Source organism: Callospermophilus lateralis, chromosome 11 (assembly GCF_048772815.1).
Source record: "Callospermophilus lateralis isolate mCalLat2 chromosome 11, mCalLat2.hap1, whole genome shotgun sequence".
Classification (NCBI taxonomy): Eukaryota; Metazoa; Chordata; class Mammalia; order Rodentia; family Sciuridae; genus Callospermophilus; species Callospermophilus lateralis.
The window spans coordinates 49,720,346-49,745,366 of NC_135315.1; the positions used below are offsets into that span (position 1 = coordinate 49,720,346).

The following is a 25,021-nucleotide window of genomic DNA, read 5'->3' on the forward strand; positions in this document are numbered from 1 at the left end:
ATGAAGAGAAACTTAAATGAAAATTCAACTCGAAGTACAGCAGGTATTGAAAACTTTATTTTTGAAGCTTATTTATTTTGTATATGCTATTTAGAGCTTGTGTAGTTTGTAGGTGAAACATTTTGGAAGGAACTTTAAGAAAGATGAAACATTGAGTCTTGCTTCTTTTTAGGTCCAAAGAGGTAAAGTAAAACTTACTCAACTAAAAGTATTTAGTGACAGAGGTGGGAGTAAAATAAAAGCTTAGATTCACTCTGGTGTTTTTCTGCAGATCCTATGTGCTTGAGTTGTTCTTTGCTTTTAAGATAAAAACAAATACATAGATCTATTTTTAGTTATATTTGTGACTGATTTGTTAAAAATATTTCCAGAAATACATATGTTTCCTAAGAGCTATCATTTCTATTTTCCTAACTTATTAGGTAATATAAGGACAGGATAAAAATGGTGAGAACCAGGTCAAAGAATCAATATGATGCACAATGAAGATAATATGAATGAATATGATGCACAATGAAGATAATAATAACTATTATTTATGGTGAACATTTTTATACATTTAATTATTCATATTAATTCATTTAATTCCTCCACCAACTCTTTAAAATAGGTTATTATTATTGTCCCTGTTTTTCCTATAAGAAACCAAGACACAAAATGGTTAAACAAGAAATCTATTAAATGTTAGAACCAGGATGTAATAGGAATGTGGCTCTAGAGCTCACATCTTAATCATCATGTTATTCTCCATCTCAGTTTGTGTCATATTGGCACAAAGAGTTGAAGGAAATTGCCCATGTTTATACTTTGAAGTTGTAATCCAAATACATAATTATTACCTAGGTAGTCTCACTGAAGAGTTCACATAATTTAGTATTTCATTAGACAGTTTTAGAGTCAGTATTCTGTAGTGTAGTGATGGCAGACAGCTAGATGATGGTATAGTGGCCAGAGATCTGAACTAAGATTTAGGAAGCTTGGGTCCTATCTGGATTCTTCCAGATACTTTCTTGGAAGTGATAGGCAAACTTTTTGGACTTCTTTTCCTCTGCGTTTCCTTATAAGATTTAAAATGTATATATTGTGACTTTTGGCCTGACTTCAGATCCTAGTTCTGCTACCTTAGGAAGTAGAGTTAGTTTTTTTTCTTTCTTTTTTGGATTTGATAGTGTCTCTCTCTAAGGCATTCTCAAAATTACATATAAAAATATCATTACAGACACTGGGGGTGCAGACTTTGGGTTCCAGACCAAATCTGTTGAAATAAAATTTTATAATAATGGGTTTATGGTCTTAGTACTTGAGGTTAAGTGGAATTCTAGTTTAAATCTAAGTCAAAATAAACTTGAGAACCATACCCTAAAAGATGTGCTGGTATTATCCAAACAGTGATTGGGGTTTTGAAAAGCATGGTTCAGTGACCTCTGTTGTACACCATGGATTTTCTATAGTTGATAGGGTAATAGGTAAGCACATGAGAGAAATAAGGAAAACAGAAAGTGGGATGAGAGAAGAAATGGGAATAAGTTCCAAACAGGAGGAGTTAAAGCAATGTTAAGATTGAACAAAAAAGTTCTTTTTAGAGAGATAAATGAAGCTATTTAGGATTTAAAAAAAATGTAAAAACCAATTCAAGGGCATAGAAATATGCCTATATTAAGTATATTAACATATGGAAGTAGACATTAAAATTGTGCATTATAAGTAATTATTCTATAAGTAGATCTGATTATGTAGTAATTTATTTTCTGTTATATACTAATTTATTGGTATATTCAATGTAGGCTGTTTGCCTGTACCATTGTTCAATCAGAAGAAGAGGAATAGACAGCCATTAACATCTAATCCACTTAAAAATGATCCAGGTATCAGTACTGCTTCTGACAGTTATGATTTCCCTCCAATACCAACAGGTAAGAAAAGGAGTAAGGGTGAAATATTTCAGGAAACAAGAACTGGGATTGTAGAAAATTGCACGTTTTCTTTATAATGAGAGTAGAAATATTTTTTTTCTTCTTTTACTATCCAAATGCAGAAATATCTTGGCTTTTCTTTATCATTATGGTACAGGAGTGTGAGTCTCTCTCTACAAGGGTTGCTTAGCATTTAAATGGAGTATCTTAGATTTGTTCTAATGAAGTAGTAAACTACATTGCAAATATTTTTTTTTCCTTTTTCAAACAGATATAGATTTTTGTGATCTGTACATTTGGAGAAACTCAAGTTGCCTCAGAAACAGGGATAAGTATGCATGGAACACAGGGGAAAATATGGGAAAAAAAATTAGACTTTAGGAAGGGTAGAAGCCCAGGAATTTTTGGTGCTTGGTTCTGATTTCTTTTGTTTTTGCCTTTCTTATTTGCTGGTTCTTTACTTCTGCTATGGTGTGAAAATTCATATATTGAAATTTAATCAACAATGTGATAGTAGTATTAAAGGATGGGGGTCTGTAGAAAGTGATTAAGTCATGAAGGTTCTGCCCTCATGCATGGGATTCGGGACACACACTGTGCATATTTCTGAAGGAGCTTTTTATTTATTCTATCATGTAAGAGGTACCATCTATCAGATACCTAATCTATTGGTGTTTTGATATGGGTCGTCCCAACCTCCATAACTGTTCAAAAGTAAGTTTCTATTATTTCTAAAATACCCAGTAAAAGGTATTTTGTTTTAGCAACCTAAATGGACTAAGGCAATCCTATCCAGTTTGTTTTCTTATAGCTTCAACTAGCACATGAACCATGAACTAAGATGCCATTGCTAGGAGTTTACATAATCATTTAGTTCTAGCTTTTAGAGGTAATTGGTTGACTGTCTTCTGTATCTCTTAATTAAGTCCTGGAGGCAGGGAGGCTTTGGTTCATTTTATCATTTAAGCAAGACCACTAAAATCCTGGCTTAGCTTCTGAACCAGTTAGCTATGGTGGTGAGTGCTGGGAGATATGTTTGCTAACTTTGTACTTCCCACTGGATGAAGGCTTGGAAAGGCAGACATTTTAAAGTATATTTGATGCAAGATGGCTGTATACATTTAAACTTGGTAGATACTAAAAATTATTAATAGAATATTATGCAACTAGAATTTTAAAAGATCTTTATATACTTGTGTGTATATATATATACTTGTATTGAATATATAATATATATATATATTATATACTTGTATATGTAACATACAAGTATATATGTTATATACATAAATATATGTGTTATATATACAAGTATATATAATACAATATATCATATATAATATATAATACATATATACATATTGTACAGAATTATATTATATATACTAATATGTATAAAATACATATTATATTACTAGTATTATACTATATACAATGTATATATATGTATCATATATTATATATATGTATAATTGTATTGTTAATTTATTTTATTATTTTCCTATAGACCTTAATGCAGCTCTAAAATGATTTTTTCTTTCATGTTAGAGGAATTCGAGGTATAAAGTTTCTTATATTCCCATTTTTATGTATAGAAAATTAGAAATTCACATGGGTAGGCACAAGTCAGCATTTATATAGTCATCCTCTATCATTTAAAAAATTTTCTACTTTTCCTCTAAAGACTAGGAATGGAACCACCATATAACTGAGCTAGTTTCTTAGTATTTTTCCTTAAGAATTACAGTTACTATACTGTAGTGAAACACTTATAACCATGTTTATAGCAGCACAATTCACAATAGTCAAATTATGGAACCCTCCTAGGTGTTCATCAGTGGATGAATGGATTAAGAAAATGTCGTGTGTGTGTATGTATGTATGTGTGTGTGTGTGTGTGTGTGTGTGTATGTATATGTATATATATATATATATATACACACACATATATACAATATATAATGGAGTTTTATTCAGCCATAAAATAAAAATGAAGTTATGCCATTTGTAGGGAAATAGAGGAACTTCAGAACATTATTTTAAGCCAAATAAACCCGACTCAGTATGTCAAGGGTCATCTGTCTTTTCTCATATGGAAGCTAGAGAGAAAAAAGGAAAATAAATGTGTGGGGTATTTGTATGTAGGGGGCGTGGAATCTCATGAAAATTAAAGGGAAATCAGTAGAGAAGAGGAAAGGGACCATGGAGGAGGAGGAAGAATGGGAAAGGGGAAGTACTGGGGATTGATAGTAGCCAAATTATGTTGTTACATTGTATGTATTTATGAATATGTAACAATAAATCCCACCATTATGTACAACTATAATGTACCAATAAAAATATGGAAAAAATAAAAAAAGTTCACCACCACTTAAATTTTTTTCTGAGTAGCATGAATGTTGACCTTGAAAACTAATAAGTATGAACTACTTCATAAGGAAATGTTCATTTTACTCAATTCTGAACTCTTCAAGCTCTGATTGAGATTACTATTTGTCACAGATATAATAAGAGCTTACACTGGATAAGGAAAAGGACTACATCAGTGTTTTCCAAATTTTTTTCTTGACTCAAGAGTTGGGCTGGGATATAACCAATCTGTAAAAAAAGAAAGAGACTAGAGTATAATAGATAAGATCAGTGTGTGGCATACATAATAAGGATAATATTTGATGGTGAAATTTTGTTATATTCTCTTATCCTCTTTTTGTTTGCCTCTGTTCATCTCTCTTAACACACATTATATATGTGTCTGTTATGGATTATGATGATGTATTTCTTGCTGTGGGGTGGAATAAAAAATTGGGATAGACTGCATTTATGTTATAGAGTATAAGAAACAACATTAGAATTTTTATGCTACAAAGTATAAGATTCTATATTAGAATTTATTATTTTTGCTTACAGTACAAAGGGGAGGAAAGATATCTATGAAAATCAATAAGGAAGGCTATTGGCAAATTCAACAATAAAGTGCTATTGAAAAGATTTCCTTTCTCTTAAAGTTTTTACATTTCCAAAGTTAAATAAATATGAATTAGTTATTTTGAATAACTTTTGTTTGTGTTCTTATTCTTTTGAGATTGGGCCTGGGAGGCTATGAATCAAGAGTGGGCTCCTTTAACAATGAACACAAGGTATGTCGAGAAAAATATAAGCTAAAAAATGTATGACTGATGCCATTTTTCTGTGTGTGTTTTATATTTATTGATTTGAAAACAAATTATTTACATTTAACAAGACATATTTCCTTGAAAGCCAAATACCACCTTCAGTTTCTCATCCCCTGAGAAGTCAAGATTCTGTTCCTAAATCAATTCAGTCAAATACTGCAAGAAGCCAAAGTGGTTGGAGGTGAGTCTACTTAAAATTTGTCTTCTATTCTTTTGGTCTTTTCTCTCTCCTCCTCTTTCCCCCCTCCTTTAACTTTTCCTCCTTTTTTAGATAGAATTGCATTTAGGAGATTTCTATGTTAGTAACTATGGACATTCTCATTGTACTTTTAAATTATCTCTAGATTATATACAAAACTAATATAATATTAATTCTGTGTAAATAGTTGTCATACTATATTGTTTAAGAAATAATGACAAGGAAAAAGTCTGTATTTGTTTAGTACAGATATTTTTTTTTCCAAATATTTTTGAGCTGTGGTTGGTTGAATCTGTAGATGTGGAGATCTATGAGTACAGATGGCTGACTGTTCTCTGTTTTTCTATACATATTTACCTTTGCCAGTGAGTTTCATATGTGTAATCTCGTATTGCTTTTTAGCATCTTTCTGTTTCAACTTGAAGAACTCTAGCATTTCTTGTAATATATAACCTGTCGAGATCTTTCAGTTCCTTGGCAATTGCTGGTAATTTAACCTAAGCTTAATAAATACTTGTGAACCAGATGTTCCCATGTTTACAGGCATTTGGTGAAGGGAGAAGAGAATTTTAGTTTCTTTCTATTAAAACTAGCATGTTGTCTTTTATTTTTGTATCAGTGTGCTTCTCTACTCCACTAGCTTCCATTCTCTTTAATGATTTTGGCTTTGAACCTAAGTTCTAACTTCTCTAAGGTTTCTAGTCTCACTTCTCCAATAATTATGTCCAACAATTTGTAGGATTTTCATAATTTTTAAATATGTTACACACATTCTTTTAGAGAATGTTAGAACAGTATGTATTATAAAATTTACAGTATAAATTTTAGGAAATGTTAAAATAATACACATGAATTTTTGATTGATTTTCATGATGTTTTATGATAGTTTAAGGAGCTTTTATTTTCTTGCTACTCTGAATTGTGAGTGATTGAGTATAGTTCAGTAGGTTATTCAAAGTGTAGGAGGTTTATTTAGATTAGCAATCATCAAAAAACACAAATAATAATAAATGTTGGCAAGGATATGGTGAAAAAGGAACTCTGTTGGTGGGATTGTAAATTAGTACAATCACCATGGAAATCAGTATGGAGTTTCCTCAAAAGACTGGGAATGAAACTACTATATGGACTGGGGTTTTGGCTCAGCGGTAGAGCACTCGCCTGGCAAGTGTGGGGCCCTGGGTTTGATCCTCAGCACCACATAGAAATAAATAAATAAAGTAAAGGTATTGTGTAAAACTACAACTAAAAAATAAATATTAAAAAAGAAACTACCATATTACCCAACTCCACCATTCCTCAGTATTTATCGAAAAAACTAGAGTCAGCATACCTGCAGTGATACATGCATACACATGTTCATAGCAGTGTAATTCACAATAGCCAAGTTATGGGAACTAGCTTAGGTATCTGTCACCAGAAGAATGGAAAAAGAAAATGTGGGTTTTGTACACACTGGAGTTTTACTCAGCCATAAAGAAGAATGAAATGATATAATTTACAGGAAAATGGATGGAACTTGGGAGCATTATGTTAATCAAAATAAATCATGCTCAGAAAGTCAAAGGGTCATGTTTTCTCTCATGTATAAACTAGAGAGAAAAAAGGAAAAGAAAAATAAAAGGTAGAAGGAGCTCATGAAATTAAAAAGGAGATCAGTAGAGTAGAGAAAGGGGATCAGGGGGAGGGAGGAGGGAGGAAAATAGAGATACTGGGGAATTATGTTATGTGCATGTATAATATGCCACAAAGTATATCCCACTATTATGTATAATTATAATGGCCCAATTAAAGAATTAAATGACAAAAAAGTGTGACAGTTTTCATTATCTGAGGAATTTACCATAAAACTAATGATGCTTACACATCAAGACCTTAATTATATTGTCCCCTTCAAAGTCATATCCCCATCTATGGGCCAGAGAAGAAGGCAGCAAATTCAGCCTTATAAAGTGGCATCTCAGCCTTAGGGTCATCCACTATATTCTGATGATACATCTGGGGCTACAGGCCCTGGCTAGTGGGTGGCCAGCCCTACTTTCACATCCATATGGATTCAGCAAGAGCTTGCTGTTTGGGACTTTGTTGACTATCTGGACCTATATTTTCTTCAACAAGAATGATTAAGGGGAGATGCTGCTACTTCCCTGCTTAGAAGCCCCTGCAACTTGGACTTTATGGTCTGGTTGGGGTGTTGAGGACATGGCTGAGTTGGATTGACTTTTGAGACATGATCTCTGTGTGGGCCAACTGCAAAGGTGAATAGTTTTCTCAGGGATAGTTCCCAGGCCAGTAATATCTTAATGAGTAAAAATGTTGCTAATGTTAGATGTACTATTAAATAGTTGTGAAGCTAAAAGAAATCTTTCTAGACTATAAATAATAAAAATAATTTGAATAGCCATGAGAGAGGAAAGACAAAATTGTATTTCTGTACTCTCTACTGAAATAAAGTAACAAAATTGTTGTCATAGGAAAAGGAGGTTATCAGTGTTGGAAAAAAGTCTTGAGTGTCAGGCAGTTAATTAATAATAATCATAGTCATATTTTTCTTGGATATTATAATGTTTATGGTATAACTTAAATTTTTTAATTGTGATTTTTTTTATTCCATCTTGTTCACATTTAATTTTGTACTTAATTTATTTAACTATACTTTCCAAATTATTCAAGCTTCGGGTTCCAGAAAACCTAGATTTGTTCCTATCACTAGCAAATCTAGACCTTTTTTTGGATTATTTTCTTAAACAAGAGATGGGTTGTATTGATTGTGATATTTCCAGGAAAATTATTCAGAATTAAGAACTTGTGACTTGCACTAGCTTTTTCCTTTGGAACTTTAATATTTAGAAAACACCCTTCTGATTTTAGCCTCATTAACAACAAGTTCTGATCAACTGCTACAACTCCATTTAGATTAATGTAGTTAGTAAATACTATAACAGATTGATTAGTATGGCTTTTTAGATACACAGTAAAAGCACAAAATATCTAATTAGAGCTATCTACCCTGTGTATATTCATTTTGCTTGTGATTTAAACATGGTTTAACTTTAAAAATTTACTTTGTAGTAATTTAAAAATAATTGTATAAAGAATTAATAAGCAAAATCTTTCTACTTGGAGACAACCACTGTCACTTAAAGGCTGGCATAGTTTAAAAATATATGGTGTAGGTTTCTCTTGGGTACACTATTTCCTCACTAAGGTTCTTTGTCCTCATCGGGAAAGAGAGGTAATTTATTGTAGAGTTGTTGCAATGATGTGTTTGGAATTTCAAACTAGTTAGTTACAAAGTAATTTGTAAACCAGGAATTGCCATATAAATAAAATTTTTATGATTGTCTTTTAAAGTATAAAGAAATAAATGTTTTTCCTTTTTTCCCTTCTTTTTCTTTTTTCCTATTATATCTACAGAGATGACAACAAAAATACCAGCTTGAAAACTTGGGATAAAAATGACTTTAGACTTCAATGTAAAACAACAAAACTAGTGACAAATGATGGAAAAAATTCTTTTCCAGTGAATTTGGGAGCTCAGATACCACAGAAACAATTAAGGGTATCTGAAACTCCTAATTTATCTCATCACAGAGAAACTGAGGTACTCAGACAAATGTGTTCGTCAAAAGTTTCTGGCTCTACAATTAAAGCCCCAGACAAAAACAGTGCATTACAGACATTTAAGCCCAATTTTCAACAGAATCAATTTAAGAAAAAAATGTTGGATGATATTCCAGAAGACAACACTCTGAAGGTAAACATTTAAATATTAATGAATGAATGACTTATTTATATTTTTAAAATGTGAAATAAATAGCTATTTGGAAAGTTATAGAGGTAAGAATATTTGAAATCAATCCCCTAGTATATGTTACTTGATTAGCATAAATATCCAGTTCCATTGGAGGGATGAATATTAGTTTGTAAAATATTTTCTTAGCAGGTAACTGCTCTTTTTCATAAGTGCTTCAGAGTTTCCTAGTGGATTCTGTGTTTCACTGCTTACTGATTATTAGAATAACAATTTATTCTTTGCTTTCAGAAATTATCCAACTCTGTTTATCATTCTTACATATTTTTCCCCAACAGAGAGCAGAAACATTTTTCTGTAAAGGGCCAAATAATAAGTATTTTTGGCTTCATGGGCCACACTATCTCTGTTGCAATTATACAACTATGTTACTCAACTCTGGAGCAGCCATAGACAGTATTTAAGTGAATGGGTGTGTCATTGTTCCAGAATAAGTGTAAAGAAACATCAAAGATTAGATTTGGAGTACAGGCCATTGTTTGCTGATTTTTGTTTTATCATCTGGATCTATTCTCCTTTTCCAACCTCAGTATTTCACATTCCACTAATTCTTCAATGTACTAGTCATTGCAAACTCTGCACAGTTCTCCAAACAAACATGGCATGCATTCTAATTAATCCCTGCTTTGGTTTGTATTCTCTATATCTGTACCTCAGCTTTGTATTCTCTTTATGCACAGTATTCTACTTATTTTTATAAATGTCTTCTCTATAGTATGTGTGCTGGTTATTCTTCCCTTTCTCACTCCCCTGGCCCATTGGATTCTTTATCTCTTCTTCTCTGTACCTTAGAAGGCTGAATCATCTATATAGTACCTCATCCTGGGATTCCTTATCTGCTGGCTTTTGCTAAAGATTGCCCAATGGGAGTCATTGGGAGGACATCAAAGGGTGGGTGGAGAGGTTGTGTTTTCCCATTTTTCTCCCTACTTAAATGTCGTACTGATGGAAATGGCTGTGTCCTTACATAACATAGTCTTTTCAGGAGTCTGTCTTTCATGGATTGGATAATTTTATTTCTTTCCTTGTTCTTTCAGCCTGGGAGTGGTAATAATTTCATACTATTGTTAATCTTTGGGTGCTTAAGTTTGTTTTGTCCATATGTCTGTAAAAAGTCTTTTCAGTAAGTCATCAGGATAAATTCTGCTTTTCGAAAGAAAAGAGACTCTCTGGAGACCAGTATAGCATGAGACCAATATAGCACGTTTTATAGTGATTCTCAACTTTATGATTCCTTGTACATAAATGATATGACATAATCACCTTAGTAACAGTGGCTCCCTATGACATTCATCTTCAACTGTAGTTTTATTAGAATTGTTGTTAGGAGGAAGAAAAGGGTCAAAATAATTGTATTTTTTAAAAAAAGAATCCCATCATTCTTACAAAACTCATCCTGACAAAATTGTCCCCACCCTTGAAAATTAGTATCTTACATTGTATTCTTAGTTTGATCTGTAAAAATGCTAAAAAAATTTCTACCTTAGGGTCTTTACACTTGCTATTCTCTCTGCCCCACTTCACCACCCACTAAAAATAATAATCTCTCTTTATGTCCTTTTATCTTGTTTTTTAAAAATGCATAGAATATATCAATTCTTAATGTTCTGTTATGTATTTATTTATTGTATGAATCCCCATTTAAATTATAAAATATGTGGAGGCTTATATCTTGTTAGTTTTGTTCATTATTGCTTCCTTAGAAGCTATGTTTGGCACACAGTAGGTGCCCAGTAAACACTTTTGAAGTGAATCAGTGAATGTGTCTGATTCACCTCCTTGTGTGTGAGCACATTGGAAAAAGTGTTTTACTCACAGGTCTATCACAGGATGTGGCACATGATGTTTATTGAATGAATGAACAAATGAATGAGTGGATGAGTGCTGTATAATTGATTCTCTTCTTGATTGCCTCTGAGTGCATCCTGGTTTATCCTCCTATATGATACTAATGATGGTTTTAATTTGGGGAAGTAATTGTACTGAAACTTTTAGTAGTTCTTTTTTACATATTTACTTATATACGTAGAAGGTAAAAGTATGATGAAGAGAAATAGAAAGATTTTTCTAATGTAATGTTTTTATTTTTCAAAAGGAAACCTCATGTCAGTTACAGTTTAAGGAAAAAAATAATTCTCTAAGAATTATTTCTGCAGTTATTGAAAGCATGAAGTATTGGTGTGAACATGCACAGAAAACTGTACTTCTTTTTGAGGTGTTGGGTAAGTATAATACTTTAAAAATATGTCAGGTCATACTATCTGGACAAGTTTTTAATATTGATAGGAATTTCTAAGGGATCTTGAAGAAAAAAATTTTGTGAAAGGAAAATATGTTTTATTAGAATTCTTTAAGTTCTTGGCTGGGTGTGTCATTGATTTGTATGAGTTAAGTATTTGGTTATTTGTGGCAGTATTCTTCTGATTTATAGTGTTATAATTGAAAAGACATTTGCAGGTAATCTATCCTCTCGAGTTATATGAGGAAATTGGGCAAATAATTAAAATAGACTTGATTAAAATTATGAAGCTAGTTAGCAGCAGAAATTAATCTAGAATCAAAAACAGCATACTAATGGAGCACAGCCACATCAATGTTTATAGCAGCACAATTCACAATAGCTAAACTGTGGAACCAACCTAGATGCCCCTCAGTAGATGAGTATATAAAGAAAATTTGGTGTATATATATATATATATATATATATATATATATATATATACATACACACACACACACACACACACAATGGAACATTACTGAGAAATAAAAGAGAATAATATCATGGCGTTTGCAGGTAAATGGATGGCCTTGGAGAATATAATGCTAAGTGAAGTTAGCCAATCCAAAAAACCAAATGCTGAATGTTTTCTCTGATATAAGGAGGCTGATTCATAGTGGGGTTGGGGAGGGGATATGGGAGGATTTGACGAACTCTAGATAGGGCAAAGTGGGGTGGAAGGGTAAGGGCGGGGGCATGGGAGTAAAAAAGATGGTGGAATGAGATGGATATCATTATCCTAAATACATGTATGAAGACACGAATGGTGTGAATATGCTTTATTTACAACTAGAGATACGATAAATTGTGTTGTATATGTGTAATATGAATTGTAATGCCTCTGCTATCATATATAACAAATTAGAATAAAAACAAATAAAAAAAAAAGAATCGATCCAACATGGCGGCGGGCGCGGAGAGATCAAGTCTCTGACTTCTTCAGCTGCGTGGGCATAGGGAGTCTTAAACCGTCTAAATGCTGTTTGCTCAGGATCACTAGGCAATGCTGAGTTGACGTGGATCTGGGGCGAATAGTTTGCACCACTCAGAACACACACCGAGCCCGGAGTGGCTGAATTCAGGCTCCCGTTTGCCTGCGTCTCGCAGACAAACCGCTGTGACTCAGCGCTAAACGCTCCCGCTGAATCAACTTGTCGGTTACTCCTGAACCTGCGGAGGTTAATACCAACCGAGCCTTCATAGGCAGTGGCCACAGGATTGAGACGGGGCTTGGGAGAGCCGGTCAGGACCCACACGTTGCATCGGACACCCAGCAAAGGGAATGAACTGTTGCCATTTGCATGGGATATCACCATGGCAGAGAACTGATGTCACCAGAATGCAGCGGAGGAGATAACTTCATTGAAACCGGAGGCGGCAGGTGTGTAACCCCCTAGCCCTCCCTCTCCACACAACAGGGAAACCTCAAGGGCCCCTCCCAGCTCTCCTGTGAACGCGATAGTCAGACCGAGGGAATCAGGATCGGCGCGGGACCCGTGACGCGGGACCCCCGGCTACCCCTCCCACCAGCGCTGACAACTGAGGTCTCTTGCACCAGCTACCCGGGGTGTGGCTACCGGAGGTTCTCAGCCCCACGCTCCACAACCTTAGGGTCTGAGGGAATGGCAAGCAGGGAGAGTGTGCCCAGTCGTTCAAGAAAATAGGGCTCTCGGGAGCAGCAGACCTGGCGTGTAGTCAGTATTGTGGTGAGCGTTACCTGTGAGCGGGGCCTGGCTGGAGGAAAAGTGGGGAAGTGACTAGACACAAGAAAAGGCCCTAGGCACTCAGGATTGGAGACCCGCCCAGTCGGGGAGGAGGAGCTGCTTCACAGTGATTGGTTCCTGCATATAGAGAGGAGAAGCTTGGCCCGGTGGGCACAGCTCCACCTGCTGGAAGAGAAGTTAATCGAACTCTAAGACTGCATTTTTAAATTTTTTTAAATTATTATTTGTTTTTTCTTTGTATTTATTTATTTATTTTTAATATTTTTTATTTTTTAATTTTTCTTTTTTAATTATTTTTATAAATTTTTTCTTTTTTTATTTTCTATTTTTTCTTTTGTCTTTTCATTTCTTTTCAATTTCATTATTCCCCTTTCCTTGAATTCTACCTGTTTACTCTCATTCTCTTTAGTGACTTCTTCTCTCCCCTTCTAATACCTTTCCTCCTAAGCATCACGACGCTGTTTATGTGTAATTTACTAAATAAATATAGGTAAATGTTCCGAGGCGTTATATAGTGCTACCAAGTCCCTAGCTACCCCCAAATACTCCAGACCATTCTCCTGTTAATATCCCTCGTCAGTAGAGCAACCTTCCAAGGTTGCCAAGAGATAACAACCTCAATACCATCACATCATTTAACCTAAATATAAGTCCCAAGACCAAATCGCAGACCGCTATATGCCATCAGAATCCGTACACAGTTTAAGAAACGAAGAATCTGCTTTAAAGTGCAACAAAACTCATCATCTCTAGTCATAGTCTCCCATCACAAAAGAGAGACCCCAGAGATACACAAAACCAAATAAATTTATAGGAGTAAACAGTAACTCAGCAGTCAAACAGAATAAGAAGTAACATGAGCAGCATGAAAAAGCAGTGAAGAAAAGGAGTACAAACAATGCAGGACAGCCTAAATATACAGGAGGACCTAGAGGCATCAGAAAAATGGTCAAATTAAGAACTCAAGGAATACCTTAGACAGATGGAATGGAATCTTAAAGAGGACATGAGACAGCAAATTCAAACAATGAAAGAACACATTGAAAATAATTACATAAACAGATAAAAGAAGCAAATAAGCATCTTTATCAGGAAATAGAGATTATGAAAAAATCAAACAATAATCCTAGAAATGCAGGAAACTATAAACCAAATTAAAAACTCATTTAAATGAGTATCACTAACAGAGTGCAGCAAGTAGAAGCCAGAACATCAGATAATGAAGACAAAATATATCATCTTGAAAAGAGTCTAGCCAACTCAGAAAGGCTGGTAAAAAACCACGAGAAAAACATCCAAGAGATATGGGATAACAAAAAAACCAAACTTAAAAGTGTCATCAGGATAGAGGAAGGTATAGAGGTTCAAACCAAGGAATGAGAAATCTGTTGAATGAAATAATTATGGAAAACTTTCCAGATATAAAAAAGGAAATGGATGTACAAATTGTAGATGCATACAGGACACCGAGCATACAAAATCACAGTAGACCAACACCAAGACACATTGTTATGAAGATATCCAATATACAGAACAAAGGGAAAATATTAAAAGCTACAAGAGAAAGGAGGCAGATTACATTCAGGGGTAAACCAGTAAGGTTAAGAACGGATTTTTCATCACAGACGCTGAAAGCGAGAAGATCCTGGAACAACGTATTTCAGACACTGAAAGACAATGGATGCCAACGAAGAATTTTGTATCCAGCAAAATTAAGTTTAAGGTATAACAACGAAATAAAAATCTTTCCTGATAAACATAAGTTAAAAGAATTTGCAGCCAGAAAACCAGCATTGCAAAGCATCTTGAGCAAAACACTACACGAGGAAGAAATGAAAAACAATAACCAAAACCAACAGTGGGAAATACCTAAGTAAAGCGAGAGGGCAGGGAAAAAGCTAATCATGGAGAAACAAACCAAATTGAAAAAAAAGATAAATAATCAAACATGGCTGGAAGTACAAACCATATATCAATAATAACTCTAAACGTTAATGGCTTAAACTTACCAATAAAGCGACATAGGCTGGTAACATGGATTAAAAAAACAAATCCAACAATATGCTGCCTCCAGGAGACACATCTGATTGGAAAAGACATACAGAGGCTGAAGGTGAAAGGTTGGGAAAAAACATACCATGTACATGGTCCTCATAAGCAAGCAGGGGTGGCCATCCTCATATTGAGTAAAATCAACTTCAAGACTAAGTTAATCAAAAGGGATAAGGAAGGACATTATATACTGTTAAAAGGAACCATTCACGAACAAGACACAACAATTATCAATATTTATGCACCAAATAATGGTGCTGTGGTGTTCATTAAACAAACTCTCCTCAAGTTCAAGAATCAAAAAGACCACAACACAATAATTATGGGTGACTTCAACACACCTCTCTCACCATTGGACAGAACCTCCAAACAAAAGTTGAATAAAAAAACTATAGAACTCAATAACACAATCAATAACCTAGACTTAACCGACATATATAGAATATATCAACCATCATCAAGTGGATATACTTTTTTCTCAGTAGCACATGGATCCTTTTCAAAAATAGACCATATATTATGCCATAGGGCAACCCTCAGTAAATATAAAGGAGTGGAGATAATTCCATGCATTTTATCTGATCATAATGGAATGAAACTGGAAATCAATGATAAAAGAAGGAAGGAAAAATCCTACATCACATGGAAAATGAAAAATATGTTACTGAATGATCAATGGGTTACAGAAGACATAAAGAGGAAATCAAAAAATTCTTAGAGATAAATGAAAATACAGACACAACATATTGGAATCTATGGGACACAATGAAAGCAGTTTTAAGAGGGAAATTCATTGCCTGGAGGTCATTCCTCAAAAAAAAAAAAAAAAAAAAAAAGAAAAAAACAACAAATAAATGAGCTCACACTTCATCTCAAAGCCCTAGAAAAGGAAGAGCAAAACAACAGCAAATGTAGCAGAAGGTAAGAAATAATTAAAATCAGAGCAGTCAATGAAATTGAAACAAAAGAAGCTATTGAAAAAATTGACGAAACTAAAAGTTGGTTTTTTGAAAAAATAAATAAGATCGACAGACCCTTAGCCATGCTAACGAAGAGAAGAAGAGAGAGAACTCAAATTACTAACATATGGGATGAAAAAGGCAATATCACAACAGATGCTACAGAAATAGAAGACAATTAGAAATTATTTTGAAACCCTATATTTTAATAAAATAGAAGATAGTGAAGACATTGATAAATTTCTTAAATCATATGATTTGCCCAGACTGAGTCAGGAGGATACACACAATTTGAACAGACCAATATCAATGGATGAAATAGAAGAAGCCATCAAAAGACTTCCAACCAAGAAAAGTCCAGGACCGGATGGGTATACAGTGGAGTTTTACAAAACCTTTAAAAAGAAGAATTAATACCAATACTTTTCAAGTTATTTCAGGAAATAGAAAAAGAGGGAGCTCTTCCAAATTCATTCTATGAGGCCAACATCACCCTGATTCTGAAACCATACAAAGACACCTCAAAGAAAGAAAACTACAGACCAATTTCTCTAATGAATCTAGATGCAAAAATCCTCAATAAAATTCTGGCTAATCGTATACAAAAACACATCAAAAAATTTGTGCCCCATGATCAAGTAGGATTCATCCCTGGGATGCAAGGATGGTTCAATATATGGAAATCAATAGACTTAAAGATAAGAACCATATGATCATCTCAATAGATGCAGAAAAAGCATTCGACAAAGTACAGCATCCCTTTATGTTCAAAACACTAGAAAAACTAGGGATAACAGGAACTTACCTCAACATTGTAAAAGCTATCTATGCTAAGCCTCAGGCTAGCATCATTCTGAATGGAGAAAAATTGAAGGCATTCCCTCTAAAATCTGGAACAAGACAGGGATGCCCTCTCTAACCACTTCTATTCAATATAGTTCTCGAAATACTGGCCAGTGCAATTAGACAGACAAAAGAAATTAAAGGCATAAAGATAGGAAAAGAAGAACTTAAATTATCACTATTTGCGGACAACATGATCCTATACCTAGCAGACCCAAAAGGGTCTACAAAGAAACTACTAGAGCTAATAAATGAATTCAGCAAAGTGGCAGGATATAAAATCAACACGCATAAATCAAAGACATTCCTGTATATCAGCGACAAAACTTCTGAAATGGAAATGAGGAAAAACACCCCATTCACAATATCCTCAAAAAAAAATTCTTGGGAATCAACTCAACAAAAGAGGTGAAAGATTTATACAATGAAAACTACAGAACCCTAAAGAGAGAAATAGAAGATTTTAGAAGATGGAAAATATACCCTGTTCATGGATAGGCAGAACTAACATTATCAAAATGGCGATATTACCAAAAGTTCTCTATAGGTTTAATGCAATGCCGATCAAAATCCCAACGGCATTTCTTGTAGAAACAGATAAAGCAATTATGAAATTCATATGGAAAAATAAAAGACCCAGAATAGTAAAAGCAATTCTAAGCAGGAAGTGTGAATCAGGCGGTATAGCGATACCAGATTAACTGTACTACAGAGCAATAGTAACAAAAACAGCATGGTACTGGTACTAAAACAGGCGGGCGGACCAATGGTATAGAATAGAGGACACAGAGACCAATCCACACAGTTACAACTATCTTATATTTGATAAAGGGGCTAAAAGCATGCAATGGAGGAAGGATAGCATCTTTAACAAATGGTGCTGGGAAAACTGGAAATCCATATGCAACAAAATGAAACTGAATCCCCTTCTCTTGCCATGCACAAAAGTTAACTCAAAATGGATCAAGGAGCTTGATATCAAGTCAGAGACTCTGTGTCTGATAGAAGAAAAAGTTGGCTCCAATCTACATATTGTGGGGTCGGGCTCCAAATTCCTTAATAGGACACCCATAGCACGAGAGTTATAACAAGAATCAACAAATGGGACTTATTTAAACTAAAAAGTTTTTTCTCAGCAAGAGAAACAATAAGAGAGGTAAATAGGGAGCCTACATCCTGGGAACAAATTTTTACTCCTCACACTTCAGATAGAGCCCTAATATCCAGAGTATACAAAGAACTCAAAAAATTAAGCAATAAGAAAACAAATAACCCAATCAACAAATGGGCCAGGGACCTGAACAGACACTTCTCAGAGGAGGACATACAATCAATCAACAAGTACATGAAAAAATGCTCACCATCTCTAACAGTCAGAGAAATGCAAATCAAAACCACCCTAAGATACCATCTCACTCCAGTAAGATTAGCAGCCATTATGAAGTGAAACCACAACAAGTGCTGGCAAGGATGTGGGGAAAAGGGTACATTTGTACATTGCTGGTGGGACTGCAAATTGGTGCGGCCAGTTTGGAAAGCAGTATGGAGATTCCTGGGAAAGCTGGGAATGGAACCACCATTTGACCCAGCTATTCCCCTTCTTAGACTATTCCCTAAAGACCTTAAAAGAGCGTACTATAAGGATACTGCTACAACGATGTTCATAGCAGCACAATTCACAATAGCTAGACTGTGGAACCAACCTAGATGCCCTTCAATAGATGAATGGATAAAAAAAAAATGTGGCATTTATACACAATGGAGTACTACTCAGCACTAAAAAATGACAAAATCATGGCATTTTCAGGGAAATGGTTGGCATTAGAGCAGATTATGCTAAGTGAAGCTAGCCAATCCCTAAAAAACAAATGCCAAATGTCATCTTTGATATAAGGAGAGCAACTAAGAACAGAGCAGGGAGGAAGAGCATGAGAAGAAGATCACCATTAAACAGGGACGAGAGGGGGGAGGGTAAGGGAGAGAGAAGGGAAATTGCATGGTAAAGGAAGGAGACTCTCTTTGTTATACAAAATTACATATAAGAGGAAGTGAGGGGAAAAGGGAAAAGGGAAAAAAACAGAGAAGATGGGAGGGGAGGTGAGGGGAGGGGATTGGAGGGGAGGGGGGATAGTAGAGGATAGGAAAGGCAGCAGAATACAACATACACTAGTATGTAAAAAAGTTTATATGTAACCAATGTGAATCTGCAATTAGTATACGGGGTAAAAATGGGAGTTCATAATCCGTGTGAATCAAATGTATGAAATATGATGTGTCAGAGCTTTGTAATGTTTTGAACAACTAATAATAAAAAATAAAAAATAAATTAAAAAAAGAATCTAGAATCTGAATCTCCTTATTCTAAATCTAGCATTTGGAGCAAAGCTCATCCAAATATAAATTAAATCATATTTGAAATACTCTGAAAGAACATTAAGAATACTTTACTGATAAGAATAACCACCCTATAACTAATCTGTTTTCTAAATTAGCATTTAAAAGTAGGTGAGTTTTGTTGAATGTTTCTGGAACTTGATTTTACCTAGAATGAAGAGATAAACAAGTAAGATTTGAGATTCAAAACATATTTATTTCCATTATTTAAATTTAATAATAGTATTTATTTAAATTACAAAATAATCAAAACATATGGAAACGTAAAGAGAATATAATAAATATCCATATGACCATGTCATAGGTATATTTGATGCCCCTGTATATTTGCCTCTCTAGAGAGAGCTACTGTAGTATCTTTTATGCCCATGATTTTTATCATTTTATAGTATACATTTGATTACATAAGCTTATTTTTGGTTTATATATTATAGAAATACAAAGCTTGCATTTTCAGCCAGTATTGTTTTTGAGATTTAGGTATGGTGTTTCTTCATTGTTTTAACTTCTATCTTGGGTAGTTCTTTCCCTCTGGAATAAAAGTCTTATTTCTGTTGCTCCCTGAAATATATTCAAAGAATTGCAGTTTTAATAATAGTAATGACAATTGCAGATTAAATAATATCTATGGAAGACAGACTGTTAGCACCTCAGATGTCTGTGTCCGAATTCCCAAAGCCTATGAATATTACCTTATGTGGATGAGGGACTTGGATGATATGGTTAAAATAAGGATCTCAAAGTGGGAGGATTATCTTGGAAATCTTGGTGGGCCTGACATAGTTACAAGGGAAGCAGGAAGGTCAGAGTCAGGGAAAGATTGGAAGATATTATCCTGCCAGCTTTGAGTTGGAGGAAAGAGTCATAATTCAAAGAATGCAGTGTCTAGAAGCTTTCAAAAGGAACACGACCTTGCCTGACCTGTTAGAGATTTACATCACATTGTCACATTTTTAGATGAATTTCTTTTGGTTGCTCTTTCCAAGAAATAAACTAATGGACTTTTGGGTATCATTATTTTTGAATGGTAACATACCCATCACTGAAACCCTGATCTGTGTATCTGGGGAATGGAATATGCTTTGGCTTAAGTCACAGGTCACCCCTGGATCTGTGGATGGGGACAAAGCTCACCCACATCTAAAAATGGAATAGATGTGGTTTCCAATAGAGGTTTCCTAAAGGAAAATCTGGATCTTATTAGGATAAATGTAAGTGAACCTCAAAACATCAAATGCCTACTACTATTACTTAGTAGATGGTTACTGAAGGAATAAACAATGTAATTTGATAACAATTTCTGAAGATAAGCATGGATTAGTATTTGTATTTTACAGGTAAAGAAATAGCTTTGTAAAGAGGTTGAACAGTTTGCTCAAGGGGAAGGAAATGGGGAGACATAGGTAAAAGGGTAAGATTTTCAGTGTATTCATGGAGGAATATAGTTAATGTATTGTATGTTGAAAAATTGAAGAGAATAGATCTTAGGTGCTCTTTCGACATGAAAAAAGGTAACTATGGAAGGTGATGGATATGTTAATTTGCTTATCTGTGCTAATTATTTCACATTTTCAGTACCGTATATGTATGTATCTTGTTGTATACCCTAAATAATACATTAAAAATAAATTTAAGGGCTGGGGATGTGGCTCAAGCGGTAGCGCGCTCGCCTGGTATGCATGCAGCCCGGGTTCGATCCTCAGCACCACATACAAACAAAGGTGTTGTGTCCGCTGAGAACTAAATAAATAAATAAATATTAAAATTCTCTCTCTCTCTCCCTCTCTCTCTCTCACTCTCTCTCTTAAAAAAAAATAAATTTAAAAACCAATTTTCTTGAAGTTACAAAATATTAGTAAGTTGAAGAACTTGGACTGGAATGCATGACTTCTGATTATAATTTAGTGTTTTTCCATTAAGCTGTCTTGCTTATTATAATAATGTACTTATTATTACAATACAGTAGACTTGGGGCTGGGGATGTGGCTCAAGCGGTAGCGCGCTCGCCTGGTATGCATGCAGCCCGGGTTCGATCCTCAACACCACATACAAAACAAAGATGTTGTATCCGCCGATAACTAAAAAATAAATATTAAAATTCTCTCTCTCTCTCTCCCTCTCTCACTCTCTCTTAAAAAAACAAAAACAAACAAACAAAAACAATACAGTAGACTGGTTTGGGGATTTACCTCTATAGAGAACACAGTCTATGGAAAAATTTTCAGATGGCCCACCATTGTCAATTGTACGAACTTGACATATAATCTGTTTCTAAATAAGAAAGGGCTCAAATTTTTTCTTTTCCATAAAATTGTTTCAGAAATATCATTCCTTTTAAAAATGTCTTTTTTATTACTGTAAATAGAACTTTAAGAGGTTGATGTGGGAGTTATTTAAACATAACTTTTTGTTACATTTTATTTTATTTATTTGCAATTCTAATGTTGATTTTCCCCCTTATTTCAATGTGGTTAGCTGTCCTCGATTCGGCTGTTACACCTGGCCCTTATTATTCAAAGAACTTTCTTATGAGAGATGGGAAAAATACTCTGCCTTGTGTATTTTATGAAATCGTGAGTATTTTTTAAAGCATTCTTTGCAAAGAACATGCCAACAAAACAAAAAATGCAGGCTGTGATTTCATTGAATTAGAAATTCCATTTGTTTAGTACTTTAAACATTTTGTTTGCTTATAGTTCAGATATTAAAATTATTTACTTAGGAGAGCTTCCTAGGTGTCAGGCACTGCATTGGGTGCAAAAGATATAATGTGAAATACAAGTTATAATTGGCTCCTTCTCTTAAAGAATTTCTAATTTCAAATAGAAAGACAAATACATAAATGTATCATATATGATAGAGGTATAAGAAGGGTGCTACAGACGTAGATAAGAAGAGAGGGCCAGATCAGAGAAGGATGTTCAAAGAGATCATCACCTGTATTATCTTAGATATTTAAGAACCCATAAGAACCAAATAAGCCCAAGTGTTGGTAGGGCAATAGGTGGGGAAGATTCATTTTAAGGTGAGGGGGCAACATATGGCAAGACATGAAGCTAAGAGAAAGTCTGACTTGTTCAGGGAGCTACAAGTAATATATAATTACCACAGTGAGAAATTAGTAAGTGAAGGGGTTATGGGTATGGGATTCTGAAGTTAAAGCAGGAGTGGCTTGGGATATAAGCAAAGGCTAGGTAACAAAATCTAGAGATCCCAAAGGAGGCTGGAGACCTTTTAAGACCTACATGTTTTATGAAAGGTATTGATTTTAATTCTGAAATTGGCCTCAATTCTGAAATCACACTTGGATTCTAATGTTTAGTATACTTCAGTATTTACAAGCCTTATGACATAAGTAAGCTGCTCAAACTATTTGAGCTTCAGGTTTTTAAATATCTGCAAATGGGGCTGGGGATATGGCTCAAGCGGTAGCGTGCTTGCCTGGAATGCGTGCGGCCCGGGTTCGATCCTCAGCACCACATACAAACAAAGATACTGTGTCCGCTGATAACTAAAAAATAAATATTAAAAAAATATCTGCAAATGGGGAGATGAAAATTCCTGCTTTGAAAAGTTATTGTGGAGATGAAATGATAAAACAAATGCACAGTGCCTGACTCACAGTAGGTGATCAAGAAATAGTAATTGTCATGTTAATTATTTTAATATCTTCGATGTTTGTTTTTTCCAGTGTAAGTATTTTTAAAATCCCTGTTATTGAACTATAATATATACAGAAAAGTACACTATTTCTAACTGTATAGTGCTATGAAGCATCAAAGTGAACACTTCCCAAGTTAAGAAGCCCCATTGAACCTCTTCCCATAAATAGTATCATATGGTATATCTTTTGAAGAATGTATGGTTGTTATCACTCAACACAATGTTTGTAGGATTCATCTATATTATTGAATGTAGCTATAGTTCATTCATTTATGTTGCTACGTATTTGGTTATGCAAATATTCCACAATTTGGAATTTTATTTTATTGTTGATGGGCGTTTGGGCTAGTTAAAGAGTTTTTTTGCTGTTATGAATAATAAGCATAATGAATATGAACTTTTTTGTATATATTTCTTGTGCATATGCATGTATTTCTGTTTGGTGTATCTGTAGAAGTAAAATTGCCACATTATAGAGCTAATATGGTGGTTATTGCCAAAGGATTTTCCAAGGATTGTATCAGTTCATACACCATCAAGGATTGTAGGAGAGTCATGGTTTTTTTGCATTCTATTTTTTTGTGTGTGGTGCTGGGGATTGAACAAGGCAACACTATACCAACTGAGCTATATCTCCAACCTCTCTCTGCATTTTTATCGACATTTAGAATTGTCGTTTTTATTGTAGCCTTTCTGAGCAAGATAAATGTTACTTCATTTCTCTGCCTGGTGACCAGTGTTGCTGGGCACGATTTCATATGTTTATTGGCCATTTAGATAACTTCTTTTGTAAAGTTTGATAGGTCTCTTGCTTTTCTCCAATTGAATTAGTGGTCTTTTTCTTATTAATTTATGGGATTTTTTTGAAAAGCTGTTCTAGGCACAAACTTTTTGTTAATATTTACTTCAAATATTTTTCTCATACTCCATGGTTTGCTTTTTCACTTTTAATGGTGGCTTTACTGGAGGGAAATTGTTCATTTTATTGTAGTCCATTTTAAAAATCATCAAGTCTTTTCCTCTGTTTTAAGTCATAACCTTTTAGTGAAAGAAGTTTCTGAATGCTTTAGTTTTATTCATGATTGAGGGGGTGTGGAGATTTCTGGTCTTTTATTCTGATTAACTAGTTCCCTTAAATGTGTAGCTTTTTTTGGTTCCAACCCTAAACCTAGGGTGGGGTGGGAGTGATTGCTAGAATCTCTTTACTTGGGATCATCAGACCCCAGTTTTTGTTTTCCCAGCTCTAAGACCGTTAAAATCTCTGTTCAGTTTTTAGATTCTAAATTACCTTTCTGTAATGGCAGATATCTTAAGGGAGAATGCATCCCAAAATCAGACTTCATCTTGAACTTTCATGCTGTCCAGATGAGGTTTATATAACTCCTCACTGCTTTGATATGTCTGATGCCTATGCAGGGGATTTCAAACATTTTTTTTTTAGTCCAGCTATTCTGCTTCTCAGCTGGTAGTTAGTTGATATGAACCACCTTTTCTGCCATGTACTGAAAGTGGAACTCTTGACAGTCTGACAGAAGAGTGGATAATTTATGTGCCATTACATTAAGAATTATTAAGTTATTTAATAAGCAGCATCTTGCTATCTTGTAAGAAGCCCTATCCAAGTTCGTGTCTTTACTCTGTGATAGGGCATCCATATATGACTGTCATAGACTTTGTCAGCAGTGGGGCCCTGACTCAGGTGAGGAAAGTATAATATTTGGGGTGATTCTTTCTAGTTGTTACATTATTTGTTAAAAAATTAAAATTTAGATGAAGTAACAAGTTTTAAAAAATATTTATGTTTTGAAAAACAGGATCGTGAACTTCCAAGACTGATTAGAGGCCGAGTTCATAGGTGTATTGGAAACTATGACCAGAAAAAGAACATTTTCAAATGTGTTTCTGTCAGACCAGCATCAGTTTCTGAACAAAAAACTTTCCAGACATTTGTTAAAATTGTAGATGCTGAGATGAGTTACTATACTAAAGTAATGAATGAAATTTAG

General features: G+C 34.4%; 1 protein-coding gene across 3 annotated transcripts; it reads left to right on the forward strand.

The window, feature by feature from the left end:
- LOC143386991 (spermatogenesis-associated protein 22) lies at positions 1-25,021 on the forward strand. 3 transcript variants are annotated; one of them, XM_077110596.1, is made up of 8 exons: positions 1-43; positions 1,785-1,913; positions 4,996-5,050; positions 5,172-5,267; positions 8,697-9,042; positions 11,195-11,321; positions 21,828-21,925; positions 24,830-25,021. In XM_077110596.1, the coding sequence occupies exons 1-8, from the start codon at positions 1-3 to the stop codon at positions 25,019-25,021; spliced, it is 1,086 nt and encodes a 361-aa protein (XP_076966711.1). The 3 variants fall into 3 exon arrangements, with proteins under 3 accessions (XP_076966711.1, XP_076966712.1, XP_076966713.1); XM_077110597.1 differs by having other exon boundaries at positions 1,785-1,865; XM_077110598.1 differs by lacking the exon at positions 1,785-1,913.

What these genes read in the sequence shown, in the direction of transcription:
- LOC143386991 (XM_077110596.1), top strand. Translation starts at nt 1, where the DNA reads ATGAAGAGAAACTTAAATGAAAATTCAACTCGAAGTACAGCAG. An exon ending in CCTTTAACAATGAACACAAG is followed by an intron (nt 5,051 to 5,171) that starts GTATGTCGAGAA and finishes TTTCCTTGAAAG; the next exon opens with CCAAATACCACCTTCAGTTT. An exon ending in CTTGTGTATTTTATGAAATC is followed by an intron (nt 21,926 to 24,829) that starts GTGAGTATTTTT and finishes TTTGAAAAACAG; the next exon opens with GATCGTGAACTTCCAAGACT.